General features: G+C 44.1%; 2 protein-coding genes and 1 long non-coding RNA gene across 5 annotated transcripts in view; all 3 read right to left on the bottom strand.

Annotated features, from left to right (window-relative positions):
* Positions 1 to 10,890, bottom strand: part of stard13b (StAR related lipid transfer domain containing 13b) — a 66,380-nt gene extending 55,490 nt beyond the window's left edge. Inside the window, exons 1-2 of one of the 2 annotated variants that reach the window (XM_061782219.1) lie at positions 10,439 to 10,890; positions 7,130 to 8,760 (exon numbers count right to left, since the gene is read on the bottom strand). In XM_061782219.1, coding sequence (XP_061638203.1) covers positions 7,130 to 8,656 — 1,527 coding nt within the window. In that variant the 5' untranslated portion in view covers positions 8,657 to 8,760; positions 10,439 to 10,890. The other variant, XM_061782220.1, reaches the window with a different exon arrangement.
* Positions 10,891 to 11,975: 1,085 nt separating this feature from the next.
* Positions 11,976 to 18,470, bottom strand: LOC133482265 (uncharacterized). Its single transcript, XR_009789735.1, has 3 exons — positions 18,021 to 18,470; positions 12,220 to 13,718; positions 11,976 to 12,118 (listed from the first exon to the last, which is right to left on the bottom strand). It is a non-coding gene; the product is annotated as an uncharacterized LOC133482265 (long non-coding RNA).
* A 355-nt stretch (positions 18,471 to 18,825) lies between these two features.
* trmt9b (tRNA methyltransferase 9B) lies at positions 18,826 to 24,630 on the bottom strand. Of its 2 annotated transcripts, none has more exons than XM_061782230.1 (4): positions 24,270 to 24,630; positions 22,468 to 22,649; positions 22,122 to 22,295; positions 18,826 to 21,453 (listed from the first exon to the last, which is right to left on the bottom strand). In XM_061782230.1, the coding sequence occupies exons 2-4, from the start codon at positions 22,622 to 22,624 to the stop codon at positions 20,606 to 20,608; spliced, it is 1,179 nt and encodes a 392-aa protein (XP_061638214.1). In that variant the 5' UTR covers positions 22,625 to 22,649; positions 24,270 to 24,630; the 3' UTR covers positions 18,826 to 20,605. The 2 variants fall into 2 exon arrangements, with proteins under 2 accessions (XP_061638214.1, XP_061638213.1); XM_061782229.1 differs by having other exon boundaries at positions 24,378 to 24,629.
* Positions 24,631 to 26,359: the final 1,729 nt, after the last annotated feature.

Below are 26,359 nucleotides of genomic sequence, written 5' to 3' on the forward strand. Positions count from 1 at the left end.
TGAGGAAAGTCTGCCAGCTCGCGCATCCGCTGACACGCTTCAAAGTCGTCATCACCTCCGACGCAACGCTCAAATCACCGTTCCCGATTGTGAAGAATGGAAATGCCATTAATCCGTTCCAGCACCGCAAATAACACACATTAAAAAAGTGTAAGAGAGATAGCACTCAATAGTATTGCAATTTATAGTATAAAAAAAATAATAATAATAATTGGCCAGCAGGGGGCAGTATAATATTGACACACGATACACAAAGAAGACTTTCTATTCAGTAAACTGTCGTAATCGTTTTTCCACAGAGGATAAACAACATATCCCTGTGAGTATTGTTATATTGTCTGTCTGCATGTGTTGCTGCACTGTTGCGCAGTGTTTTAACTACCGTTTTGACAATGCTCGTTTTGTTAGTCTATGGCGTTTTGCATTTAATCTTAGAATTAAGATAGCAGACTTGTGTAAATGGTGCGGTTGAGTTACCAGCCCAACGTGTAATTCTCTCTTTTTTTTTTTATGCTTTAAACTTGAACCGTGATCGGCAATAAACAGTTGGCCTCCTTTTTGAAGAACGCTTGGCTAGGTGCTGCTCGTTGTGAAGCCCGCTGACACCGTTTAGCGCAACGGATGGAATCTCGAAAAGCTTGCAAGTTGAGGTCACGCTGTTCAACATAATCGTCGAGAATGTTGGGCAACAACTGGTTTGATAAAGTAGAATTACTGCATGTTTGCTGCACTTGTTAGTCATGGTACACTGTAGCTAAGAAACAATCACAGTTCTGAACACGGATTGAAAATGACAAAAACTATGTAACTCATATGACAAGGTTGTTATTTATTGTATATGGCCAGTTTTGGAATAGAAACAAAAGTATCAGGGTAGGGTTTGAAATTATGATTTCGAGGCCACTAGTACTGTGGATCTTTTTAAAAGTCGTTCTTATCAGTGTTCAGGTCATAGGCGTATAAATTCTCACATATAAAAAAGGGCTGAGTGTTGATTTTATAACACATTTATTACGGAAGGCACACCCAATGGAATGCCAGCGCTATGTTTTCATAAAAGGTTTCTTGTGTTTTATTGTTCCAAGTAGAAGTCGTGCATGACTCCGCTATTTGCCAAATATGCTCTTGCTCCACGAAATCCGCCAAGCAACAAGGCACAAACAAATCCCATTCTCATAAAAAAAAATGACTCTTGTAATATTAGGACTTTATTCACGTAAATGACATCTTTGACCTCATTAAATTGCATCGTAAATATGTTACTTTTCCCGTAATAATAGGATTATATTCTCAAAACTGTCATAAAATGATGACTGTTTCTTGTAATATTACAATTTTAGTCATAAATCACGACTTGGTTCCTGGTATTATTATTGACTTTATTCCCGTAAAATTAGAACTCATAATACTGAAATTTTGTTCTTGAAATCTTATGATGTTATTTTTTTTTTTTTTACTTGTAATATAACTTTATTCTGGTAATAGTACCACATTCGTTCATTTTCCGTAGCGCTTATCGTCACGCGGGTCGCGGGCGTGCTGGAGCCTATCCCAGTTATCTTCGGGCGGGAGGCGGGGTACACCCCGAACCGGTCGCCAGCCAATCGCAGGGCCACGTAGAAACAAAGAACCATTGGCGCTCCCATTCGCACCTACGGGCAATTTAGAGTCTTCAATGAGCCTAGCACGCATGTTTTGCGGATGTGGGAGGAAAGCGGAGTGCCCGGAGAAAAGCCACGCAGGCACGGGGAGAACATGCAAACTCCACACAGGCGGGGCCGGGATTTGAACCCGCAACCTCAGAACTGCGAGGCTGATGTGCTAACCAGTCGTCCTATAGTACAACATTATTTTGGTGAATATTTTTGGGTCAGATTTTTTTTTCGAATATTTTTCTTGTAATATCAAAATGTTATTCATGTAAATTTAGGACTTTTCTTGTATGATTGTTGTCTTTTCTTCGGACTTGATTATTGGAGAATTTTGTCCCTTTTTCCTGTCGAAGTTTTATGATTCTTTTCATGTAAATTATGATTTTTTTCCCCCTTATGCTACTATTTTCTCTTACATTTTCCCCCCACATAAAGTCAATATTTCAATTTGACGCTAATAAAACTATGACTTTTTGCTTGTAAATGACCATTGTATTTTATTATTTATTTTGTTTGACTTTTTTCCGCTTGTATTATTGTCTATTCTCATAAAGTTAGGACTTCTCATCTCTTGTTAGGACTTTTTTTTAATATTACAATTTTTATTATCTTTTTTTCATAACAGTAATATTAATATTTTATGTCGGTACATTTGACTTTTTTTCCTCATATTATTCCAACTTTATTCTGGTGAAATTATTGGGGTTTTTTTGGTGAATATTAGGGATAAAAAAAAAAAATCCAATTTGTCATTTTTACATAGCAATATTTCAAAATTCTGTTTTTCTTTTCATTCATGTAAAATGATGACTTTTCCCAATAACATTCTGACTATATTGAGATAACATTACGGCTTTTTCCCCCCCCCCAATATGAAAACATTTCTTGCTGTAATTCTTTTCATTCTCGTAATATTGTGATTTTATCCCCCCGCCAATATTGCATTTTGTGCAATTTGCACAATGGTCACTGCACCAGATTATTGTTGTGTTAGTCATTTCAAACTGCTCGAAATTGCTAGAGGACTCGGCATCATCTTGGACAATTGTCAAAAAAAAAAAAACGTTTAAAAAATGTATCGGCATTAGCACATTGCTGGTCACCTTTTCTTGCTCAGTGAGAAATTTTTATGTCTCAAAAATGTCAATTGACTGTCTGTTGTCATACTCGAGCAGCTCCAACTACCAAAAAACAAATTCCTTTTGTTTTTGACATACTCGGAAAATAAAGACGATTCTGATATTACAATTATTTTGACTCAAATTACTTTGTAAAAGCCATACCTTTCTCAAAATATAATGACTGACGGCACATAATAACAGCCTGAAAAATGAAGTCGCTGACAAGTCTTGAGGGAGGCTGCTGACAAGCAACAGGTCAGCTGACTCAGCACTTTTCCCACGCAATCCTCGCGGGATAACCCAAATATGGAGCGCCCCCTCCTCCCAGCCACTCCCACCTTCCTGCAGGGCTGAGATGTCACCTGGGGTCAGCTTCCCCTCAGTGTTAAGTGTGGAGCTGAGCTGTCACAACTTTGACATGTTTGGACAGCGTGATCCTGCGTGTCTGTCAAACATCGCTTACAAATGTGCTGACATATTTCCAGATTTTTTTTTTGCCTTTGTCGCTGTCACACATGAGACAGAAAATACACGAAATAGAGTACACTACATGTGAGGAGTGACAACTGTAGGCGGCATATATTTCATAGAGAGCAGCGATTCATTTGGAACATCGAAATTAATGTGTCGCATGGGTTTACCAAACAAATGTCCTTGAGCCCAATGAAATCTGCCTAGCAACTAGCGGCAAAGAAAACACATTCTCATGTAAAAAAAAAAAAGTTAAATAAAAAACATAAATATGACTTTATTCTTATAATATTAAGACTACTCTGATAAAATTACAATTATATTTTTCTGGTAGTAGCATGACTTTATTCACGCAAGATGGCTTAGTTCTCATACGATTATAATTTTATGCTCAAAATATTTTTCTGATAATGGTATGCGCTTATTCACTTCAATTACAACTTATTATATTGGCAAATTATTAATTGTAATTGTAAAGTACTGTTGACTTTAGAGCTGGATGAAGTGGCTGGGGAGAGGGAAGTCTGGGCGTCCCTGCGAAAACTACTGCACCCGGGACGGAAAATGGATGGATGGATGGATGGGATAATATTTAACCTGAGGGATTGTATTTTTTTTTCACTAAAATAACAAGTAAATCCATTGCATTTATCTGCTGTTAGGAGTTCTGGAACTTGTAGTTCTGCTTAAGGTAACATCACATTAAAAATATTGTGGAAATGATCAGTCATTAAATACTCACGTTTCGAAATGGATGTCGAAAAAATAATGATGACTCATTCGGCGAAACAGGTTTTTAAAAATGAAAAAAAAAAAATAAACATTTTTAAATTAAAAAAATAAACTATTCCGACAATGTATTAAATAATTGCATGTTAAATTGGATATAAAGTAAACACAATATATTGACTAAATACAATTTTTAAAATTTTAAGTATTGATAAAAATAACTTAAGATGTTGACAATTTTTAAAAATTTATACTAAAGAATCCAATTTTAAATAAAAATAATTATCACACATATAGTTAAATGTGGATGAAAACAGAAAAATACTTAATAAAAAAAAAAAATAATAAAGTTGAGATGGATTTCAGGAGTTGAATGACAAGAAATGCTTTTCCTGAAATAAGTTTGTTGTAAAATTCCTCAAAAGTCTGGTTTCTTCCGGCCTATAAAATTAAATGTCAGTTGTAAAAATTCAGTCGCCTTAAACCATGAGAAGAGAAAAGATGTGTTTTGTTGAAGAGGGTTCGACAGGAAACGAGGATCTCGTGAGCGGGCCCGCTACGAAGCCCTGGAGTCACGGCCTCCGACAATCGGACGCATTCCGAAACGAGGCTCGAGTCTGATTCACGTCGTCCCACAGAGCCAGAACAGTGACATCAATAAAGGGAAAGTAAAACCTCCGACCAAAGCAAGAAAAAAAAATCCCTTTTTGCAGTGTACTGGCTCCATCCGTCCTCACGCCATGGCAACCGGGCCACGCTATCATGTTGGCTGGCCAACTAATAACTTCATCAGCGCAAATTGTCCACATTGTGTGGCCCGACACTGTCTGTCGTCTTTCACATGGAAATGAGGAGCAGAAGGGCGCCGTCGAGAAGAGAGAGCGCTCCGGGCCGCTCGCCCACTCCGAGCCACCCACCGAGAGTGCCCGGGGATCACCATGGAGTCGGGCAACCAATGGCGCTAAAGGCTACCTGGAAACATTCCACCGCCAAGGTGCGGCTCTCAAGTGAACATGCACGGAGGGAGCCGAAGCTTCTGGAAGCACTGAGCTCCTGTCAGGAGAGTTTGGAGATGTCAAGTTGGAAAATCGTGCATGTAGCGTCCCCGTGTGGTCATGTTGATAACTGCATTTCACAACCGTGTGTGTGTGTGTGTGTGCAGCTCTTGACCGCAAAAAAGCCAACAGAGCAACAAAAGGCATAGAAGAATCGTTCTTAAAATTTAGGGAGCAACAATAAAATGTAGACCATGTACAACACAATCTTCATTTGTTTCATTTGAAAATTGAAAACACATTTTTTTTAAGTCCCAATCCCCCGCTTATTTGTGCTTTTCTTCCCGCCAAAAGATTGACATTAGGGAGCATTCAATATTCACAAATGTTCGCCATTCACGGTTAGGCTCAGTCCCTAGCTCATGACATCACACTGTGACGTCAGTGAAAAGAGCTCTGATGGCACCACTATGAAACAAACGCTTCTTTTTTATTTGAATTTGGGCAAACTGGCTAAATGGCTCGAATGATGATTTTAGCTTCTCTTCTCTATCGCCTTCGACAGAATGTCGAAAAGAGGACGTCACGTAAGGCTGTGGTTTGTATTTCAACAGGTTAGCTCATTCCAAATAAGTTGCTTTATTTGTTCATGAGACGTTCGTTCATCTTCCATTCCGCTTCTCCTCGCGCGGGTCGCGGGCGTGCTGCAGCCTAACCCAGCTATCTTCGGGCGAGAGGCGGGGGTACACCCCGAACCGGTCGCCAACCAATCGCAGGGCGCATAGAAACAAACAACCATTCGCACTCACATTCACACCTACGGGCAATTTTGAGTCTTCAATTAACCTACCATGTATGTTTTTGGGATGTGGGAGGAAACCGGAGTGCCCGGAGAAAGTTTTGATCGCAGTTTCTGAGGTCCGCGGACACATTTATGTCTCCAGTGGTCATCACCGGCTTATTCTGTATTTAATAAGGGTACCCGCTCGCATTGCCTGTCGCCAGACCGGCCGAGAGCCGTGACAACGTTCCACGCATCACGCATGGATCGCTGCGATTACGCATCGTCCTCTTCCTCCATCGAAAGTGTCATCGCGCATTTGAAGGGAATGAGACAAGTCGCTTTGATTGGCAGCAAATGAAGTCTGCTGTAAACACACCCGCGGTGGCGCAGCCCGCCCGCTCTCAGATCCTTCGGGCTGCCTTGGTCCGCAAAATTACGAACACGACGGGTCTAGCCGTCCCCTGGCGCACAATTGCGCTTATTGACTAAATGCCTATTGTATGCACGTTACGCATTATGTGCCACCCCAAAATGACCTCTGGTCTCACCCTGGCCTCCCCACTGAATATTAGCTTGGCTCCGTTTCAATTTCATTATCTCCAAGAGGAGCTTCCAGCTACATTTCTTCATGAAATCAATGCCACAGCCGAATGCCATTGAAGTCACGGTTACAGTGAGGCCCTCGGAGTGTGTCAATGGCGGCAAGCGAAGCGCTGACCCGCTGCCCTTTTGATAATATTTACAACACGCCTCGCATTCCAATTGCGGTTTTGGAAAACAACCCGACGCAGCAGACGAAGAGAGTGTCTCTCGGAATATACGCTGTTATCTGCAGCCGTGACACTTACGTGGCATTTGATACGCTTGCTGGAGATAAGCGCTCATGTACAGACATCCGTGTGAAAGCTTTAACGGGCCTGTAAACGGGAAAGGCGGTGTAAAAAGGTGAAGCTCAGCTACACATGGAGAGAGCATAGGGCAAGTTTGCATTCCTGCTACATCTCTTCCCGACCACAATAAATGCGAAGAAATCAGTGTGTATGTGGTACTCCCACGCATGCTTACAATGTACTTTACTGTACCTACAATGAATGTCAGCTGCTTAACCCTTAAGGGGTCCTTTCAATACCCTGATTTGTCTCTAATGACAAAAAAAACACGTCAACGTCTACCACTACGACCACACCAGCTGGAAATATACAAATGATTCTATATGGGGGGATTTTAACCCTATAAAGCTTCACCTTCAATTGAATTACAATGCTAAAACCAATCCAACAGCAATAGGCTTTGGAATGGAACCGAGGACCCTTTTGTACGCAGCTCCTGGAGAGCGCTATACAATGCAAACGTGAAAAGAAATGAGCAGCTTCGTACCTCCTTACTGCTGCTTTCTGCCTCTGCTTCATAACCACACGTGTCGCTTCCCGTGGGGCCGCTTACGCAGCGGCTCCGCTTCGTGCCGCTGTCCTTTCTGTGACTGCGATTGGCCCGGAGCTCTTCGCTGGGCGGCAGCTCCGGGAACACATCGTCGTCCTCGTCGTCATCGGCTTGATCGTCGTACACGTCGTCCCCTGAGGACTCCCCGTCGTCCAAGCTGGTTTTGACGCGGGTGCGACACTTGGCGTGGTCCGAGAAGGTGATGGAACTCTGCTTGTGTTTAATGATGCGGGGCAGTTCAACAGATCCTCGGTGGGAATTAGCTGTGGGTGAGGAGCTTATGTGACGATCCTCTGAAGTTTGACTGACATGGCCACTTGAGAGAGTCCTGAATACTACATTTCCATCCTCACAGTCCAAGTCCACTGTGTCAACCGAATGAATCTGAGGCTCAAACTCTTGATGTACGACAGACACTTGACCATGATCCTCTACAAAGTCACTGAGGTAGACACAGACGGAGCCATTATTTAGTCCATTGCCCGGTTCCAACTGTGAGCAGCATTGAGGCTTAGGAAGAGGATAATTCGCTCCGAGGTCCTGGACAAGACCGCACCGATCATGAGGTAAGCTGAGAAAACCAAGAACTTTAGGCTCATCTCCAAGCACCACAGACACTTCTCCTAAGCATGTATCCACTACAACATCCGGGTTATTAAGGCAGACACAAACAGAGGTGTCTTTCAGTTGTTTAGGAACCATTTCCGATTGGGAGCAGAATGGACCCCCGAGAAGAAGATCATCCGATCTGTGGTCCAAGACAGGACATGGGCAACATCGGTTATGAGGTAAGCTCAGAAGACCTCCTTGTCTATGCTCCTGAGAAAACACACCCTCTACAAGTTCTGATTTCTTAAGACCATCACAAACAGAAGCGCCCTTTTGTATGTTTTGTCCTGGTTCAAACCGGTAGCAGCAGGACACATCAGGAAGATCATCCCCTTTCAGTTCTTGGATAGGACGTGGAACACAGGAGTCCTTCAGTGAGTTCAGTAAACGTCGGTCTTTTGGTAAATCTCTTTGTCCATGTAAATCCTCTGCAAGTTGCTCAATACTAAGGCCGACACAAACAGAACTGTCCTTTAGTCCTTTCGGAACCGGTTCCAACTGGGAGCGACATGGACCCCCAGCGAGATCCTCCCCTTTTGGGTCCAGGCTAAGACCACAGTGATCCCGTAGTGAGATAAGTAAATTCAGGTCTTGATTATGCCCTTGCAGGACAAATTCCTCAAGAGTTTCCGTCTTATTAAGGCCAACACCAACAGAATTGTTCTTTAGTCTGTTGAGTCCCAGTTCCAACTGCAAGCAGTGCAAGTCCTCAGCATCTAGATGGTCCCTCGCGAGGGCCCGGGAGCTGTTAACAGCATTTTCTGCAGACGTGCCCTGTGTTGAAAAGACCCATTTTTTCGATCTTAAGGGTGTGGATGGATGTCTCTCTAATTGCGCCTCAGGCGGAAGCTCCATTGTTATTAAAGTCTACAATTTGTCATGATTTAAAATCCACAAGTGCGGCAGCTGGTTGCGGAAGAGGCCGTGTCATCCAAGATCCTCATTGTGATTGAGATCACCTGAAAGAGAAATGAACAAATATGAGCAAGGGGTGAGCTCGAGGCTCTATTTGTCTGGGTGTGATTACTAGAATCAGAGTTTGACATTGTCGCCGCTAATTCTCGGAACTTCTGAGCGGCTTCTTGTGTTATCCCCGCAGTTGAGTACGCCGCGCATTTGAACATCTGGCATCGGGGCCGAGCCGTTCGTGTCTGGATCTGTCTCACGCTTGACGGCGGTGACATCACTCCGCCGAGGAATCTGACTGCTCTTCCCCGCAGTCGGTGATTTAGTGCCGCTGCACACCATTCATCAGGAGACATAGCCGCTCGACCGTGGCTACCGACCGTCGTGCTTAGCGCACACCTTCATTAGACCCGTCTTTAAAGCACACCTCGGACGGGTAAGCTACACGCTGAATTCCACGACTTCAGAAGAGATTTCCTCGAAAGAACGAGGAACCTCCACCGGATCAATCGACATATGATCTAATCTGGCATTCTTACTACATGACATGAGAACGATGCAGTCGGCAGAGCCTTGGCAACAGCCTTGAGACACTTGACTCAACAACACCACCACCCCACCAGGCAGAACCCTCCGCCTGCACACAAACATGCGTCTACACATTAATGTGCGTTTGCTTTTAAGATGTGAGCTGATAAAAAAAAAAATGAAATAAAAAACATTTGCAGCTTCGACACTTGGATAATGGGTCAAATTGGCACATCATATAGTACAGTGAAGCCTGAATGCAAATATTCCCTGTTTTTAAGAACCTATCCTCTGTTATTTGCTGAAAAACTATTCGCTCTTTTGTGCTCAAGCCAAGACAACCAAAGTATTGCTTTGCTGCAACCTTGGGGTATCTTGGTGCTGGGGAACTTCGTTGAAGTGAGTTGAGGACCTTCATTGAGACAAAACTTGTGCTTTGGCACTATCCCGTGGCATCTCTCGCGGAATTATTACCTTTTAGAGGGGGCGTCAATTACTCGCAGATTGTTCGTAGCAGGGCTTGGTCTCTATGGCGGGAAATTGAAAAGTGTTCAACGGTGGCTGAATAGGTGTAATCAACTACAAATATTTAAGGGCCGAGTAATTGAGATATAAACACTGTTTATTGCCACTTCCGGATCACGGGTCAATTTGAAATTTTAAAAAAGTAAAACTCCATTGAAAAGTGTTGAGTGTCGTAAAGTGCAAACCTAAATATTGACTGAAGTGCTGAGTAATTGTTTATTGGTCTTTTCCCCCATTCCTGACAATTTTGGATACCGGGTGAAATTGACCCATTTTACTGTAAAGGGAAATTGAAAAGTTAAGTGTCGAGGCTTAATAAGTGTAATCAACTTTGAATATTGATCAAAGCGCTGCGTAATGGAGATATAAATATAGAATTTCAAATCTATTTTGTTTGTTTGTTTGTTTGTTTGTTTCTGACACTTTTGGGTAACGGGACAAGTTGATTCAGGAACTTTAATGCTGCTCCTGAGAAACAAAATGCAACAGGAGAATTCAATAAAGGCAAGAAGTCAGAGTAAAACAAGAACTTGTAGAATTGACGGACAAGCTTACTTAAGATGACGTAACGTCCGTACGAACTAACGCAATCCTCCACGTCTTGGCTCTTCCTTCGGAAACACACACATTCCTTCGGAACCCCGCGCCATCGTACGCAAACACGACACGAGGACTCACCTGTTGAGTAGAAAAGCAGACATGTTGCCCAAACAGCGCGGTCATACGGGCCCTGGCGTCCCCCCACCACCGCGGGGCCCGTTACTAGAAGGCAAGCTCGTCATCCCCGCCGTCGCCATCCTCCTCCCTCCTGCTGTTTCCCGAGGGGCCTGCAGGAACACACTCCAAACCATTCAGAATATGTGCAAGGAGGGAGCGGGAATTTGTATTTGTGAGGGACACGAGAAGGGGGAGGAGAAAAAAAAGAAAAAAAAAAGAGAAGGGGAGGAGAGCGATAGTTGGCGCTGAGCGGTGGGGGGGGAGACGAGGTGAAACTGGTTAGCGGGCCCTCGCAGGCACTCGGGGCCTGTGAGGAATGGCGGCACTCCAGCCTCGCAGGGACAAGATGAACGGTGACCCGCCGCTCGGAAAAACAGACGCTGGAGGAATGCTTTCAAGTCGCGGAGAAAAGGCTTGAGTGATTTACACTGGAGCACGTCGAGCACACACACACACACGCACACGCACACGCACGCAATTGTGTTTTCGCTCAGGAAACCGATGCTAAACTGAAACTAAAAGCTTACTTGGACCCGCAATGGAAAGCAGGTGGGTGGGAGTTTGTATTCGCAGCAACAACAACAAAAAAAGGCTGTGCAAAAGATTGACACAAATAGTCAACGCAATACTGGCGCCACAATACTGATAAATAAAGTCAAATACAATTAAATTGAAAAAATGAACATTTGATCAATTGCATGAACACAACAATGTAGATCGATACAATTAGGCGGCACAAATTGCGAAGTCAGTAAAATAAAATGGAAAATTAGATACAATAGAATTACTAACAATGTAGCTTGCCCAAAAAAAAAAAATATATATATATCCACCAGTTGTTTCTAATTTTCAAAATTTTTTTTTACAAAAAAATAGAATTTTATAAAATCAACTAAAGTTAGAAAACTGAATCAAATTAATCCAACAAGTTCGAAAAAAGATCGCCGCAATCGGCCACCAAATGAAAAACTATTAAATAGGATAACATGAAATCAAATTCATAATATAACAACATAAATTGACCAAACAAATCTCCCTCGTCGCTTTAATATAACACAAAATAAAACTCATTTTAATGAAATGAAATACAATTATATTAAATGACCGTAAATTAAATTACATTCATACAGAAAATGCAAAATATCAGCACAAGTACCCAAAAAGCTTTTCCGCCAAATAGAATTCAATCAAATCAAATAACATTACAATAAATTAATGCAGCAATATTGATTGAAACAATTATTTAAAAAAGGAGGAAATAAATCAAAGTGAAAAAAATAAATTAATACATCATTATCACATGAAATAGAATCACATAAAAATACATTTACCTGAAAAATGTAGACAGACACAATTTGTCCCCCCAAAAAATCCTGTAAAAAATAAAAGACATTTAAATTCAATAAAACTCATTTAAATTCAATAAGAGATTTCTTTTCCACAACAACTTGTTGCTAGGCATAATTCATGGGGAAAGACAAAATTGGGCGTGCCTGTCTCAGGGCCACTTCTGATTCTCATTTTTGCTTCCGAACTTTCCTTCCCATCTGAGTGAGACGACCCGGAAGTACTTGGAGGGTAGGTCGTTTGAATTCTCAAAATGCGTCATGCCGCCTTGAGCAAAGGTTACTCCTGACCGACCTTGAAGAAAGCAATGGAGCAATGGGATGAAACTTTCAGTGAGAACGAAAATCAATCCATCAATCAAGCTAGCTTGAGGTTTAACGTGCTTCACTACTCACCGTTTCGCGACGACGTCGGTAAGGAAAAGCGGAGTCGAATTCATTGGAAACCGCGCTGTCCTCTCCCATGTTGGAAAGGAATGACGTATTCGAACGATGGACGAGGAAAGACGGCATCACGGTTCAGAGGATTTGACTTTCCGAAGACTCGCACACGAAGTCGACCATTTTGGTGTGAAATTCGTCCAAAATGAGAAACGATGGGTGACGCTCTAGTGCTGCGTTTTTATTTTGGGGGGCTACACCGTCTAATATGGGCAGAGCATGAATTTTGATGACCATTTTAAGGCCCTACTCCCTCATAGTAAGACGCAAAAGGTCTGTTCGAACGTGAAGCTACCAAATATGGACGCGGTTGTCGTGCTACTGGTGGTTCAACGTGAAAAGTCGTGCTCCAGCCAAACTATTCCACATTGGCAAGTTGCGCAAAGTGCAATGGCGATGACGTGGGATCGGGAGTGTGAGTGAAGAGCGAGTGGGAGTCAAGAGTGGCCCGTAAACAAGCCTCGTTAGCGGTGAACCGCGTGTCTCTGATCTCACACACACACTTTCACTGTGGGCTAAAACAGACAAACTGTGTCCGGGTTTAGAAGTTGGGTTTCAAATTAGGGTTTAAAGTTAGGGGAAAAGCTGCAATTTCAAGACAGGATTAGGGTTTTGAAATTGGGTTAATAGTTAGGGACAGGGTTTGGGTTTCAAGGTTAGGGTTCAAAGTCAGGGATGGGCTTGGGGTTTCAAATTATCGTTTCAAAGCTGGGTTTGGGTTTCAAGCAAATATTTGAGTTTCAAAGCCAGGATTAGGGTTTCAAATGATGGTTTGAAGTCAGGGACAGAGGTAAGGTTTCAAGCCAGGGTAAAGGATTCAAACCTGCATAAGGGTTTCATGTAAGGATTGAAAGTCAGGAAGAAAAAAAAAGCATTAGGGGTTCAAGTTAATTTAAAGACAGGGTTAGGGTTTCAAGCCAAGATTCTGGTTTCAATGTATATGCAATTAAAATCAATGAAAACAACTGAAATGCAGTTGTTCCAACACAGGTGCTGCTGTGCCGTGTTTGTCCACCGTGATAAGTCACCGCATGAGCAAACTCTCGCCGTTTCTCGACCTTTTCGTCCAGGAGTCCTTTGCTTCATTTCCCTGCTGGGAATGTTACGGACGGCACGTACGTCGGGTGCATTTCATCGTGATACAGTGGTGTGTGCATTTTATAGTTAATACGGAGCAGTAATTGCCATCTCCAGGGGTTCTTCAAACAGATGGAAGAAGTTGCGAAAAAGCGCTGTTTTCATCATTGCGTGTTAAGACGACTGACCATAAAACGTGAAACTCTTGAGAAAGCCGCTCCCAAAGGTCAGAGCTTGATGACAAGAAAGTGTGTCACCCAGAGTGCAGCGATCAGATCCGCCGCCGAAGCTGCGGCCAAGGCCAATCCGTGGATGTGGAGCTAGCTCGGCAGCTTTTGGACATCTGTGCTCAAACACGGCCGGACGTTCTCATGAGTCTGAAAGAAGGAAAGAAGCAAAACAGTGAACAAACGGGCCGCGCTTGAAAGCACCCAGCAGACAAGCTCGGCTGACATACGAACATAGCTTAAGGCGTTATTGTCCTGTCGTTTCCTTCAGCCAGAACACAGAAAACCGAGGTTTTTCTTTACAATACAGCTTAGCACAGAAACAACCATTTGTTAAAATAAAAAACCTCAAAGTAAGGTTTCAAGTCAGGGTTAGGGTTGCAATGTCGGGTTAGAGTAGTAGCGCTCCGAGACGGGTACAAGTATCGATGGTAAACCGCTCCAGATGATTGAAGTGGCACAGTTGTGTGCTTTTAAAATACCTTTTATGTGGGATTGATGCTTTCGATGGTTGCGGCGCCCACTGAAGGCCCACTTGCCGCTGATCGCCATCCTATTAACGTTTCATTACTGAGACACACGGCAGGCGCGTAGCGGCAGTTCCGCTTCGCCCTCTGGCGTTGTTACAGCTACACCGAGGCGGCAAAAAATGTACGCGCGTTATGTAACGCGACGACCGAGAGCGCCGTACGAAATGTCGACAGCGCGACAAGACATTCCGACAATACCGCGGTCTGACTGCACATATCTGCTTGTTTCTCTTGTGGATGTGTCAGGGACATATTTCAGGATTATTGCTCGCACAAACGCCTCACACAAGCTACAGAAACGCTCTCATACACAAACACTACGCAAACATTCACACACACACACTACTGATTTTTTGTGCATACACTACTGAAACGCCTATTCCAACATATATGAGCGAATGTCGCTAACTCACACAAGCCTATTTTAGTAGCGTGTGAGAGCATTTCAGTCGTGTTTATGAGTCTGTTTTAGTCGTGTATATGACCAAAACTATTCAGTTGTATGTGTGAGTGTTCTAAGTAGTGAGCATGAGAGCGTTTCACTTGTGTCACTTGTGTGCAAGTGACAAAAATTCAGAGCACTTCAGTGATGTGTAAGAGAGGATTGCAAATGTGTATGAGAGTGTTTTAGTCGAATAGGAGTGTTCCAGTAGTGAATATGATGAGTGTTTCAGTATTGTGTGAGCGCATTTCAGTAGTGTGTGAGAGCGTTTCAGTTGTGTGTGTGTGTGTGTGTGAGTGACTGAGAGAGCGTTTCGGTATTGTGTGAGAAAGCATTTCAGTAGTGACTGTGAGAGCATTTCAGTCGTATGTTTGATTGTGTTTAAGAGGGGTATGTGAACATTTCAGTATTGTCTATGAAAGTGTTTCCGTAGTGTATGAGAGCGTTTCAGTAGTGTGTGAGGGAGTGTTTCAGTAGTGCGTTTGAGAGTGTTTAAGGGTGTGAGTATTTCAGTAGTGACTATGAGAGTGTGTCAGTAGTTAGCGAGACAGCGTTTCAGTAGTACGTTTGAGAGTATTTAAGAAGGGTATATGAGCATTTCAGTATTGCTTATGAAAGTTGTGTCTGAGAGCATTTCTGTCGTGACCATGAGAGCGTTTCAGTAGTGTGTGTGTGTGAGCTTTCCAGTGTTGTGTATGAGAGCATTGCCGTAGTGTGTTTCGGTCGTGCGTGTGAGAGGTAATACTGCATTGCGCCGGTCACAGATACATGCCATCTGTCAGACGTGTGCAGAGGCTCACACACACCAGGAATGCCGCATGCTCACTCCCACGTGCGCACGCACACTCTGATTGCTACAAATTAATTCAGCGCAACAACAACAAGCCGGCCTGCTGCAACACGCTCCTCCGACGCTCACTATCGAGCAGCAAATTCCTTCCGCTCGGAGGCGTCCAGGGCCGCGGGGCACGTACGCGCGCCCGTCACGGCGGCGTCGGGATTGCGGCCAACCGGCGGTGTGCGATCGCCAGTATTGGGAAGATGACTTTGGAAATGTAGTTGGTTACAATTACAAGTTACTCGGTTGACAATGTAATACAGTGGTGTTACTAATTCAATGACTGTCTCAAAGTAATATAACTCATTACATTTAAGGACATTTAGATTTTCTGAATTTTCCAATGAGGACCCTTGGATGTTTCCTCTCAAGAAGTGGATTCAAAGCGTAGATCATTCTTTTGGAATCAACCACATATTTGTTCTTTACACAAAATGTAAAGAAATGTAAATACATACAAAATGTGTTTGCTGCATTATACATGATTTAGGTCAACATGGTATCATGTTTTCCCACATGCTGTATGTTCACGTATATAGATGATATCAAACACGAGTTCGAAGAAAGGGTTAGGGTTTCAAATTTGCTTTTCAAGGCTTGGTGCATGTATAAAATGAGGGTTTCAAATTGGGTTTAAAAACACCATTTAGGATTTCAAATTTGATTGGATTTCAACCCGTCAGGGTTTCAAGTTTGACATTCCTATGACGGTTTCAAAACAGGGTTTCAAGCCAGAGTTAGTGTGTCAAGTTCAGATTTCAAATTGTGGTCTGCAGCCAAGTTTAGGGTTCAAATCAGACATTGAAGCCAGGGTTCGTGTTTCCATGTAATTAGTGACGAGTAAATGAGGAATTGGTGTCTAACTTGATACTGACACATTGCGCAAGTTCCTTTGAGCACGCGTCTGCCAAAAGCCGCACACACGGGCAGCGGCGAGTGAGAACGACAGACGCCCGGAGCGCAAGCGACCAACCTGTCGACACATTTGCGAGGAATGGAAGACACCTCCGCCGAGGCCCACGACGGCGGCCGCTGAGCCCGCCCAGCAAATTCCTGTCATGCCATGAGCACGCACGGAGAGAGGATTTTCAACACGTGACGCTTTAGGATCGGAACCGCTACATTTGAGATTTTTGAGTGAACTAGTTGATGTTAAATTGTAAATGTGCGACGTGGCGAAACGTCCAGTTGCTGGAAGCAGAAGAGCACTGCAGAAAGCAAGCTTGGGAGTGGCGTATTAAGGTTTCAAGCCAGGGTTAGGGTTTCAAATAATGCTTCGCAGCAAAGGTGTGGGTTCAAAACACAGTTCAGGATTTCAAATTAAGGTTTCAAGACAGGGTTAGGGTTTCAAAGGAGGATTAGGGATTCAAATGATGGTTTCCAGCAGAGATTTGGATAAAAGGCCGAGGCTCGGATTGTAAAATTAGGCTTCAAGCCAGTGTTGTGCTTTCGAGTTATAGTACCAAGCCAGGTTTAGGGTTTCAAAATTATGATTTCCAGCCAAGATTTGGGTTTATAGCCCGAGTTATTGTTTTACGTTAAAGTTTAACGCCACGGTTAGGGGTTCAAGCCAGGTTTAGGGTTGAAGTTTGCATTTTAAGACGGGTTTATGGTTTGAAGTTGAGTTTGGATTTCAAGCAAAAAAAAAAAAAAAAAAAAAAAAACTTTAAATTGGTGTTTTAAGACAGATTTACACAATTCAAAAGGATTTCAAGGTACAATTAGGGTTTCAAGGGAGGGTTACGAATTCAAAGTAAGATTTTAAGCCAGGCTTATGTTTTCAACGTCGTAGTTAAGACAGGGTCAGGGATTCAAAGTTGGGTTTCAAGTCATGGTAAGAATTTTTAAAGTAGCGTTCCAAATGATGGTTTCAAGCAAAAAATAAATAAATAAATAAATAAATAAATAAATAATAATAATAATAATAAATTGCCTTTCAAGCCCAAAATAGGGTTCCATACTTTTATGGACTGGTTGCACATCTGCCAAGGAAGAAGCAGTTATATCGCGTTACAAACAAACAAAATGCTGAAATAGCAAGTTCTTATTGTCCTTTTGCCATTTCAGTCAACAAAACCAAAAAGTTTGCCCAACCCTCCACAAAGCAACTCGACGCTTCCCCAACCTGTCGCCAGATGGCAGCAGAGGAGCATCACATACGACGACAGCACAAGTTCACTCACTCAGCCTCAACTTCTCGGCTCCATGGAATGAAATGACCGACATGACATGAAGCAAAGACCGACCAAAAGAAGCTGAAGCCTGCTCTCCCAAAGTACGCGCGTGGTAAAAGTCGTAGAACATCCGGGCACAGATTAGCCGCCATGTTGTGTTGGGGCAAATATGGCCACGATTTTCTGATAATCATCAAGAGTTTTGTGTGGTGAAAAAAAAATGTCCTCTGTCGATTATCTTGTGTTTTGCGTTTAGTTCATTACACGGCATTGCCATTTAGGTGACATTTGCCCAAAAAAAGTAGAGCTTCCTACTCACTGAACTGCTTCAAGGAACACACGCGCACAAAAAAAAAAAAAAAAAAGCCCTTTCCTCAAAATGGCAGCTCACACGCAGAAATTGGGAACGAATTATCAAGCATAAAAAAAATGCCAATGGATCAATTTATGTATTTTTTTTTTACTTACCAGTGCTGACGAAACGGCGACTACGTGTGCAAGCTAAAGGCTAAGCAACCTCAAGCTGGCCAAGGTCCAATTCCGCGAGAAGTTAACAGTTACCACGAGGAAATTGGCGAGTCTGCTTTTAACGTGACTGCAATTGTCACTTGTGACCGCAACTGCCTCCAATCCCAATTAAGCTATTCGCATTAACTACCGCAGTGAGCGACCAATTCAGTGTAAATAATTACGGCTAACGTGAAATTATCGCGATCAGTTTGCTTGCTAATTCATGCATTTAAATTCAAAATGACAGCAGAAGTGGAGAGGCAGTTTATCAACTCAGTGGAGTATTATAACTTCTGAACTTCCCCATAAAAGTTAAATTAGTATGCAAAAAAATGAATACAAATAAGCCAAATTGAAAGATTTCACTTCAGCTACTTAATTTTGGGCAAAAATTAAAGGTAATGTTGAATTAAAAATGACAGCAGAGGTTTGAAGGTACTCCAGCTAAATAAATAAATAGTACTATTTTACTTCTGAATTTATATATAAAAGAGGCCAAATATACTTTTTTGTGATTCAATTAACAGTACCATTTTTTTTTAAAATCTATTCAGCAAAGTCATGGGTAAAATAAAAATGCAGTACTGTTGGATGTTATTTCCAAAGAACTACCTCTAAGACATCGTTGCTATACTCATGTACAGTCATTGTACTACGACCTCAGTCAACGCCACTCGTAATATGCAAGTTTACATAAATTGTTTGACTCTAGTAAGGCAATTCTGCATACGCCAATAACCACTATGAGACGCCAAAACAGGCATGACGAAAAAAAACATTTAATAAAGAACAAACAATTTACACCAGTTGGTCCACGCAAACAAACACAAAACACACCTCCTTGGCACAATATTTCAAGTTTCCATGTATAGCATAAGCGGCGGCGGCATACTCGGGGCTAGAGTGCAACGTTTATTCACAGTATGAGAGGCGGCCCGACGCCGTATTCTGCTTCTAAATCAACGGGTACAGAGACGGCAACATCAAGACATTTAAGTTCATCTCCTCGTAACATGCAAATGTGTGAAGCGCACCTTAAAAAACACGAAGACGTGGCAAGAATAAAAAGCTTACAAACAAAACATGAAGACTTCAAAAGAGACTCGGGAGGCAAATCAGTTCTATTGCAGACTAAAAACGCTCGCACTTGGATGTCTGCACGACGACCGGTCAGGCTGTCGTGCCCGCGTGGAATGAACACTTTGTAAACAAGACCATTTGAAGAACTATTATTTATTGATTGAAAGGAACAGTCGTGCATTGCAGCCATGGAGTGACGTCTGTCTTTGTAAGACTGGAAACATCGACAAAGTAAAAACGGAGCTGTTAAAAATCAAAAAGGCAGACAATTATTTAAAAAAAAAAAGAAAATTCAAACATTTAATTTTTGCATTTTTTGCCAAATGTTTGTGTATTTTCTTCCCCAACATTTGTGCATTTTTCAGTCAAATTTGATTTTTTGTAATATTTAGAGCATTATTGCTTTGGTTCTTCAAATGTGCCTAATGTTTGAAATCCCAAACAGTTTTAATGTACTTTTTAAAAAACAAAAATTCGTTGTATTTTCATCTAACATTTTTACTATATTTTTGTATTGTTGTGGGATAATTGTATTTTTTCCTAACGTATACTTTATGGTGTAATATTTTTTTTTAGATGATTTTTGAAATATTAGGTTTAATGCTTTTACTCTTCAAGTGTGCCGAGTGTTTTGATTTGTGCCCTGACAAATGTTTATCTTGAACCAATACATTTTTTTCAAATTGATTTACTATGGGCTGCTGCATTTCCACTTTTAAATTTGTCCACCAGATGGCACCACTTCCCCCCATTCAAAGCATGCAGCAAAATTTAAAACGTTCAAATTTTTTCCCCCGCAAGGGTGCCTCGCTTCTGAAAGTCGGATCACACGTAAACAGCAAATTGGGTCCGACAAACACTGAAGAGAGATTTTCAAAAGAAACAGTCGCGCGTTCCAGCCACGGAGTAACTTGAGTTCGTAAGACCCGAAACTTCTGGAATCGTCAAGTAAACACAGAGATTCAGTGCTAAAGCTCCGAGGCGGACAATCAAATTGTCCGAATATGTTTTTGTCAAACATTGCTGGGCTTTTCTAATGTGTGTATTTTTTTTTTGGTCTCGATGAGCGTTATTGCTTTGGCTCTCCGAGTGTGCCTAATGTTTTGACTTTTGCCACACCGTTAGCAAATCCCTGCAGGATTTTTCATCCATCTTAAAACTAATACAATCTTAAAATTTTCATTTGGACTGATGGCTTTTAATTTTTAAATTGGATTAACCGTTATCTGGGCAGTGAAATCATCACTTGACGCGCATGTAAAAAGCGGGTCTATCCGAGACCCCCAGAATTGGAATCAAATTCAATCAAGGAACAGTCATGTGTTGCAGCCACAGAGTAACTTTTGTGGTTGTAAGACTCAACGCCAAGAATCAATCATCCAGTTAAAACTGAGATGTCAGGTTCAAAACTGAGATTCAGTGCTAAAACTCATAGGCAGACGATAAAAATGAATAAATGAAAGTCAGATTTTCCACGGCTGTACCTTCTCGGCCACCACGCACCAGTTGGCGTGGTCGAAGTAGGCGTGCCGGACGAGGAGTTCCTCCACGTGACTCCCGATGAGCTCGGCCAGCTCGCCCTCCCTGAACACGTGGTAGTACCTCAGGCAGGAGCCGTCGGCCGGCGGACTCGCCGCCGCGCTCTCCCGCCTCGGGCGCTCCCTCTGGAAGGGGACGAGGTCGGGCAGCGCCAGGGCGCCGCACTCCTGCGCCAGGGCCACGCCGACGCTCTCCTCTTTGGAATCTTCGGGCTCCTTGTGCAGATCTGTGGCAGAGCCGAAGACGTCCTCCTCGGATCCGACCGTCGACGGCGGGGAGAAGAAGCTGGAGAACTGCTGTATGAGGCCCCGCCCTCGGCTCCGAAGCCCCGCCGCGCCCCAGCCCTCGCTCTCCCCGCCGGTGGGCGATAAAGCGCCGAGCTCCCGGGACGACGAGCGGGAGATGGACGAGCTCCCGAAGTCGAAGACCGAGTCCAGGGAGCGGGAGAAGAACCAGAGTCTGTGATTGCTCGGCACGGGCGGCGCGGCGTCGGCCACGGACGATGTGCTTCGGACCTTCCTGTGCTTGTCGCCGTCGTCTGCGGCGTCGCCGGCGCTCTGGGCCGCCGCCCGCCGTCGCGGCGGCAAGGGCTCGGCGTCGGGCGACTGAGGGTTGGGGTTCCACGGAACGAAGATGTCCTGCTTCTCGAATTTGCGCCGCTTCTGCTCCATGGCCCACACGTAGATCATGACGCGGCCCCCCGTTCGCAGCGTGCGAGCCATCTCCTTTATTGCTCGGATACGACGTTCTTTGGTGGACAAATGGTGGATGACTGCAACATGGAAACATCTTGGTTGCCGTTAGCCCGAATAAGCAAACATTGGATCTCAACCCTTGAGGCATCCTACGGACATTCGGTGCCGCTCGTTTATGTTCTTCACAAGGATTTGGGGCTCTTTGTTTTTTGTTTTCATTGCTTTGACATCTTTTTTCATCCATTGTATTTGTAAATCTTTTTAAATCTTTATTCGATACAACATTAAGAACAGTTTCTGATTTCGATTGTTTTTTTTTTTCCTAATTGTTTGTGTGGCGTTTGCATGTTTTCTCCGGGTACTCCGGTTTCATCACCTGGTCTGCATACCTTGACTTCCAAACGAGCAATTGCCTCTGTCCACCCCTTACCAATATAAAATACTGATCTGTACCTTGGAGGCCATCAATAACCTCGCCCTGCCATATGGTGCGGACCTCCTTCACGTCGCTACCCCATCTCGCTTTCTTTTACGACGCTTCACTGTGGCCATGAAAGGAGCCTACAAATAAAATGCGGTATTATTAATATTAGTTCAGAGTATGACTGAATTTTCAGATATTTGTATTTATTGGCCGAGCATATTTTGAGTAATATTTGAAGCATTATTGCTTCGGCTGCCTTTGGAAGCGTGATCTTTCCCAGTTTCCTTGACTGCAGAATGGGGGCGTTGTCGCACGCGTCACCTGCAATGGAGAGCACAGCATCGAAGCAGCCGTCCCGGTAAGGCAAGCGGAGCCCGTCGCACACCTGCACCTCGTGCCCGCGGCAGCCGGCAAAGTCCACCAGGGGGCGACAGACATCGCAGCCCAGCTTGAACGCGTTCTCGTTGATGTCCAGGTACTTGCCGTTGCCACAGCCTGCGCGGGAGGACAACAAACACTTGGTCATCATAAACTTTGAAAGTTCTTATCACACTGGGGTCCATGTACGCGTGCTTATGTTAGAATTAAAAGAGGCTACTTGGAAAAACAAGTTTGAGAATCCTTTAGCTAAAAAATAAATAAAATTAATGGACGTTACTGGACCCACCGACGTCGGCGACGATGCTCCCGGGCGTCTGGTCGAGCAGGAACTGGCGCACCTTGGGCCAGGCCTTGTAGCGGCTGTCGTTGAAGTAGGGCGCGATCTTGTCGTAGACGCCGTGCACGTGCTCTCGCTCCAGCCGGCTGGCGGCCTCGTCCATCATGAACACACGTCTGGCGGCGTCGTGCCTAGAGTAGAAGCCGTTCACTGCGATTGCGGCACGTTCCCGACAATTGTTATCGTTCATACCGTATTGAGCGTTTCAGGGAGTAAACACCCGACGCTGGCTCCGCTTTCTATCAACCTTTTCAGAATGTTTGCAAATCGGCACCAGGTGGCAGAAAGCGACCGACTGCCGCTGCCATGATGAGGGAGGTGTCAATTGCACATTTTTGCCATGAGGGGCACGAGGCTTAGTCCCTATTCCGCAAATATCGGGTGCTCACCGTGTCGCGGCACTCCATTCTTCACATGGATGATGAAGCCGTGTTTCAAAATGGAAAACGCGCTTGTTAATGTCGAGGTCAGTGCGAGTTCTAATGACGACACAATCCTGCCCGAGGGTTTGCTATTCGGTGGCCCGTTAAAAGTGTCTTTCTGGAGCTTTTTAACATATCCTATCGAATATGTTTAAATGTGATCATTGACGGGATGGCAACTCCAATGACATTAATGGGAGCGCTGTGCTCTTTTGGTGCTGAAATGGATGGCGCGCTGTCGAGCGAACTTTAGTAGCAAGGCCAGCCATTGTGTCCTGCTAAATTATTCAAAAGACAACCCAACCAAACATTTTACACCCACCAGTTGAGGGGAAAAGTCTTCCGCAAACTCGATGACGGTGGCTTGCTCCGAAGTCTGCCCCTTCCGAAGCTAGGCCACCAAGCATTCTTGCGATTTTCTCGCTACAGCTATTTACCACATCCATCCAACCCAATTTATCCTCGTCACCAACCGGTTCCACTGGATTCATTTTAAGGAAAGGAAAAAAAAAAAAAAAAAAAAAAGAAGCTAAACCTTTTCAGGTGGGTTAGGCAGCGCAGCACAACACATTTTTGTCTTTGTTTTCAGTTCAAGTCAGCGGTCGGCACTGGCGTTCTGCCACCCCCCGAAAGTAGCTTGGTGAAAATGGTTTATTTGTCACTTATTGACATTTTTGTTGGCCGAAAGCCACCGTTATCAAACAAGTACCACGGCCTGAATTTTCACACCGTGATTTACCGCGAGCGCGTCGTCGACACGGTCGGAAAATTCAACACTAGACGCGTAACGGAGGCCCTAAAAGCCTCCGAAGGGCCTATTTGGAGATCATCGTCATCATCGCATCCAAGTGGAAGGAACACACGCCTTATGTAACGCCGACCCCCTCCCCACTAAAGTGAGCTCCTCTTTATGTAATCAGCAACAGGGAGACAGACTCACACCGACAGCATCGGTCGGTGCAATGCAGCTGGAGCGTGACCTGCCCTTGGAGCGGCCAAAGGTCACGCTGTGCACTAAACGGCAACAGAGGTCATTAAGGGTAGGGTTGATGACGACGGAGCGGAGCTGGGCTGCAGTCATGGCCACCGCCGCCGCAGACAAACGGGTTTGGCCGTCTAAGTAAAGCCTGCGGCCGTGACTCAACGGGAGTGTTTAACTTGAGGAACCGCTCAGTAGCCGTTGGAGTCCTGGGCCGCTTGGGCATCAATCAAGCTCAAGTTATTGCACATAAATGCCGTTTTCGAATGTGTCAAAGTTTTCACATTTTGGAATGACATCACGACATTCAGTGAGCACCGTGCGCCGCCTCAGCGACGAAAACGCCTCACCGTGAACGGGCCGAGAAGCCTCGCAGCGCCCCTCGCCCGGGTCGCCGCAGGTCAACTTGCCGCTCCTCCTCGCTAATTGGCAGCACATTGTCTGCTTTAAATACGTACTCGACGTTCGTTGCGTTACGTCACACGCGTGGAGAAACGAGCCGCCGCCGCCGTCATCGTCGTCTTCGTCGTCGTGCGTGGCCGTCGTGCGTAAGCGGCCGCCGTGAACGAGCCGCCGGGAGGCTCGGGGGCCATCGCCATCATCATCGTCGCCGCCGACGCCGACGCCGACACCGACACCGACGCCGACTTCGTCTCACCGCGAGGCGGCGAACACTTGTAAAGACAAACGTTGCAAGACGGGCAGCTACTTCCGGGGTGGACGAGACAATAAAAGAAATCAGCCACGACTTCCGACATTGCAAATTCAATCATTACCATCGGAAGCTAGTTAGTTGAGCGTTTGTTGTTAAAGGGACAACAACAACTATTATGAATACATATTTTGGGGCCGTTACACTACAATTTGAGGACAATTTACGTACCGACATTGTTACATTTTCTTTGAATACTAATTTAATTTTAGTCTTAGTTCCACTTACAGGAACGGGGTTGCATATCAAGGCTTGTGTTAGCTAATATGCTAACTGGTCAAAAACAATCTAAGCCATATAATATAAAAAATAAAAAAAGGGAAATGAAATGAGGAGAGAATTTACCTATTTTACTCTTGAGTGACATAAACGCTGATTTTCTTTATATAGTGCTTGTTGGATCTCAGGTGTACCTAATGATGTGTCCAATGAGTGTTGTGGTATCATCTGTGTGGTAAAAGATGATCAATATTTGTTGATAAATGTCTCACATTATTGTTCCCAGAATCGCAACCTACGGTTTAATTTTGAAAGGCACCCGCTCTCGTTGTTGTCTCTTATTGTGAAAACTTGACACGGCTGCTGATGAGATGCGTTTTACAAAAAAAAAAAAAAGGTACTCGGTGCAGTGGCAAAGCTCTCATGTGATTGGCGCTCCGCCTCACGTGACCACTACAATACTAAACAATGCGAGCTGTCCATCACGTGCACTCACACGAGCACTCGCTCCCAGAAATTGGAGTTTTCCAGAAAATCGTGAAAAACTGCAAAAGTAGGCTGAAACACGTGATCGTTGTGTTTGTGACAACTATACTACACACACCAGGGAATATTTCTTTTTATCTTGTACTTTATACAGAGTAATGATTCAATTGTACATAGCTAAACAATCATGCTTCTTAGTGTTGTGTCTTAGCTAGGGATGGGTGAGTACCGAGTACTAGCAGGTATCGGTATCGGGCCGATACCGGCCTTATTTTAAAGTATCCGATTCATCGTGAAGACCGCCGATACCAGTCACCGATACTTGACGGCCCCAAAACATCTGACATCGAGTAAGTCCTCCTCGCCAGTAGGTGGTGCTACACTGTGGCAGTTTGACACATTGAGTTATCAAGTGGATCAGAAAGGTCTTTGTTCACTATTATCTGTCATTAGGTTAATCGAAATTTTATGTATCAAAAGTACGAGTCGATACTCAGTATCACTGAGTACTGCAGATTCATACTGGTATCGGTCTGAAAAAAAAAAAAAGGTGCTATTGAACATTCCTCATGTAGGTTGTAGTCGGAGTATGGCATTTTTCAAAAATAACGTATGTATCATATATTGAAGCACAGCCGGTATGAATACAACGTCACGAAACCACCGCTTTTGTTTCCTTGTCGGGCTGTCATCGCCGCCATTTGGAGAGCACACAGGCCCAATCGGACGGCCTGCTCGCAGCAGCATCATCCTCCTCCTCACGTGTGTGAATGCCGGACGCGGGCGGCGTGAGCTGAGACGCCAGTTTGCGAAGGTTGACGCTCTCGCAAACCCATCGGCGTGCGTCACGTTGAGGATCGTCAAATCTATTCAGGCGCCACCGCGTCCTGCTTTATGCATCAAGGACACATCATGTGTGTTGAAGCCTTTCACCGTGTTTATAAAAAAAAAAAAAGTGCAACGCTACTGGGGAAAATATGGGAGTTGAACACATCGGGAAAAGTGTGGATGTTTCACCGTAAC

Source organism: Phyllopteryx taeniolatus, chromosome 8, assembly GCF_024500385.1.
Source record: "Phyllopteryx taeniolatus isolate TA_2022b chromosome 8, UOR_Ptae_1.2, whole genome shotgun sequence".
NCBI classification, from domain to species: domain Eukaryota; kingdom Metazoa; phylum Chordata; class Actinopteri; order Syngnathiformes; family Syngnathidae; genus Phyllopteryx; species Phyllopteryx taeniolatus.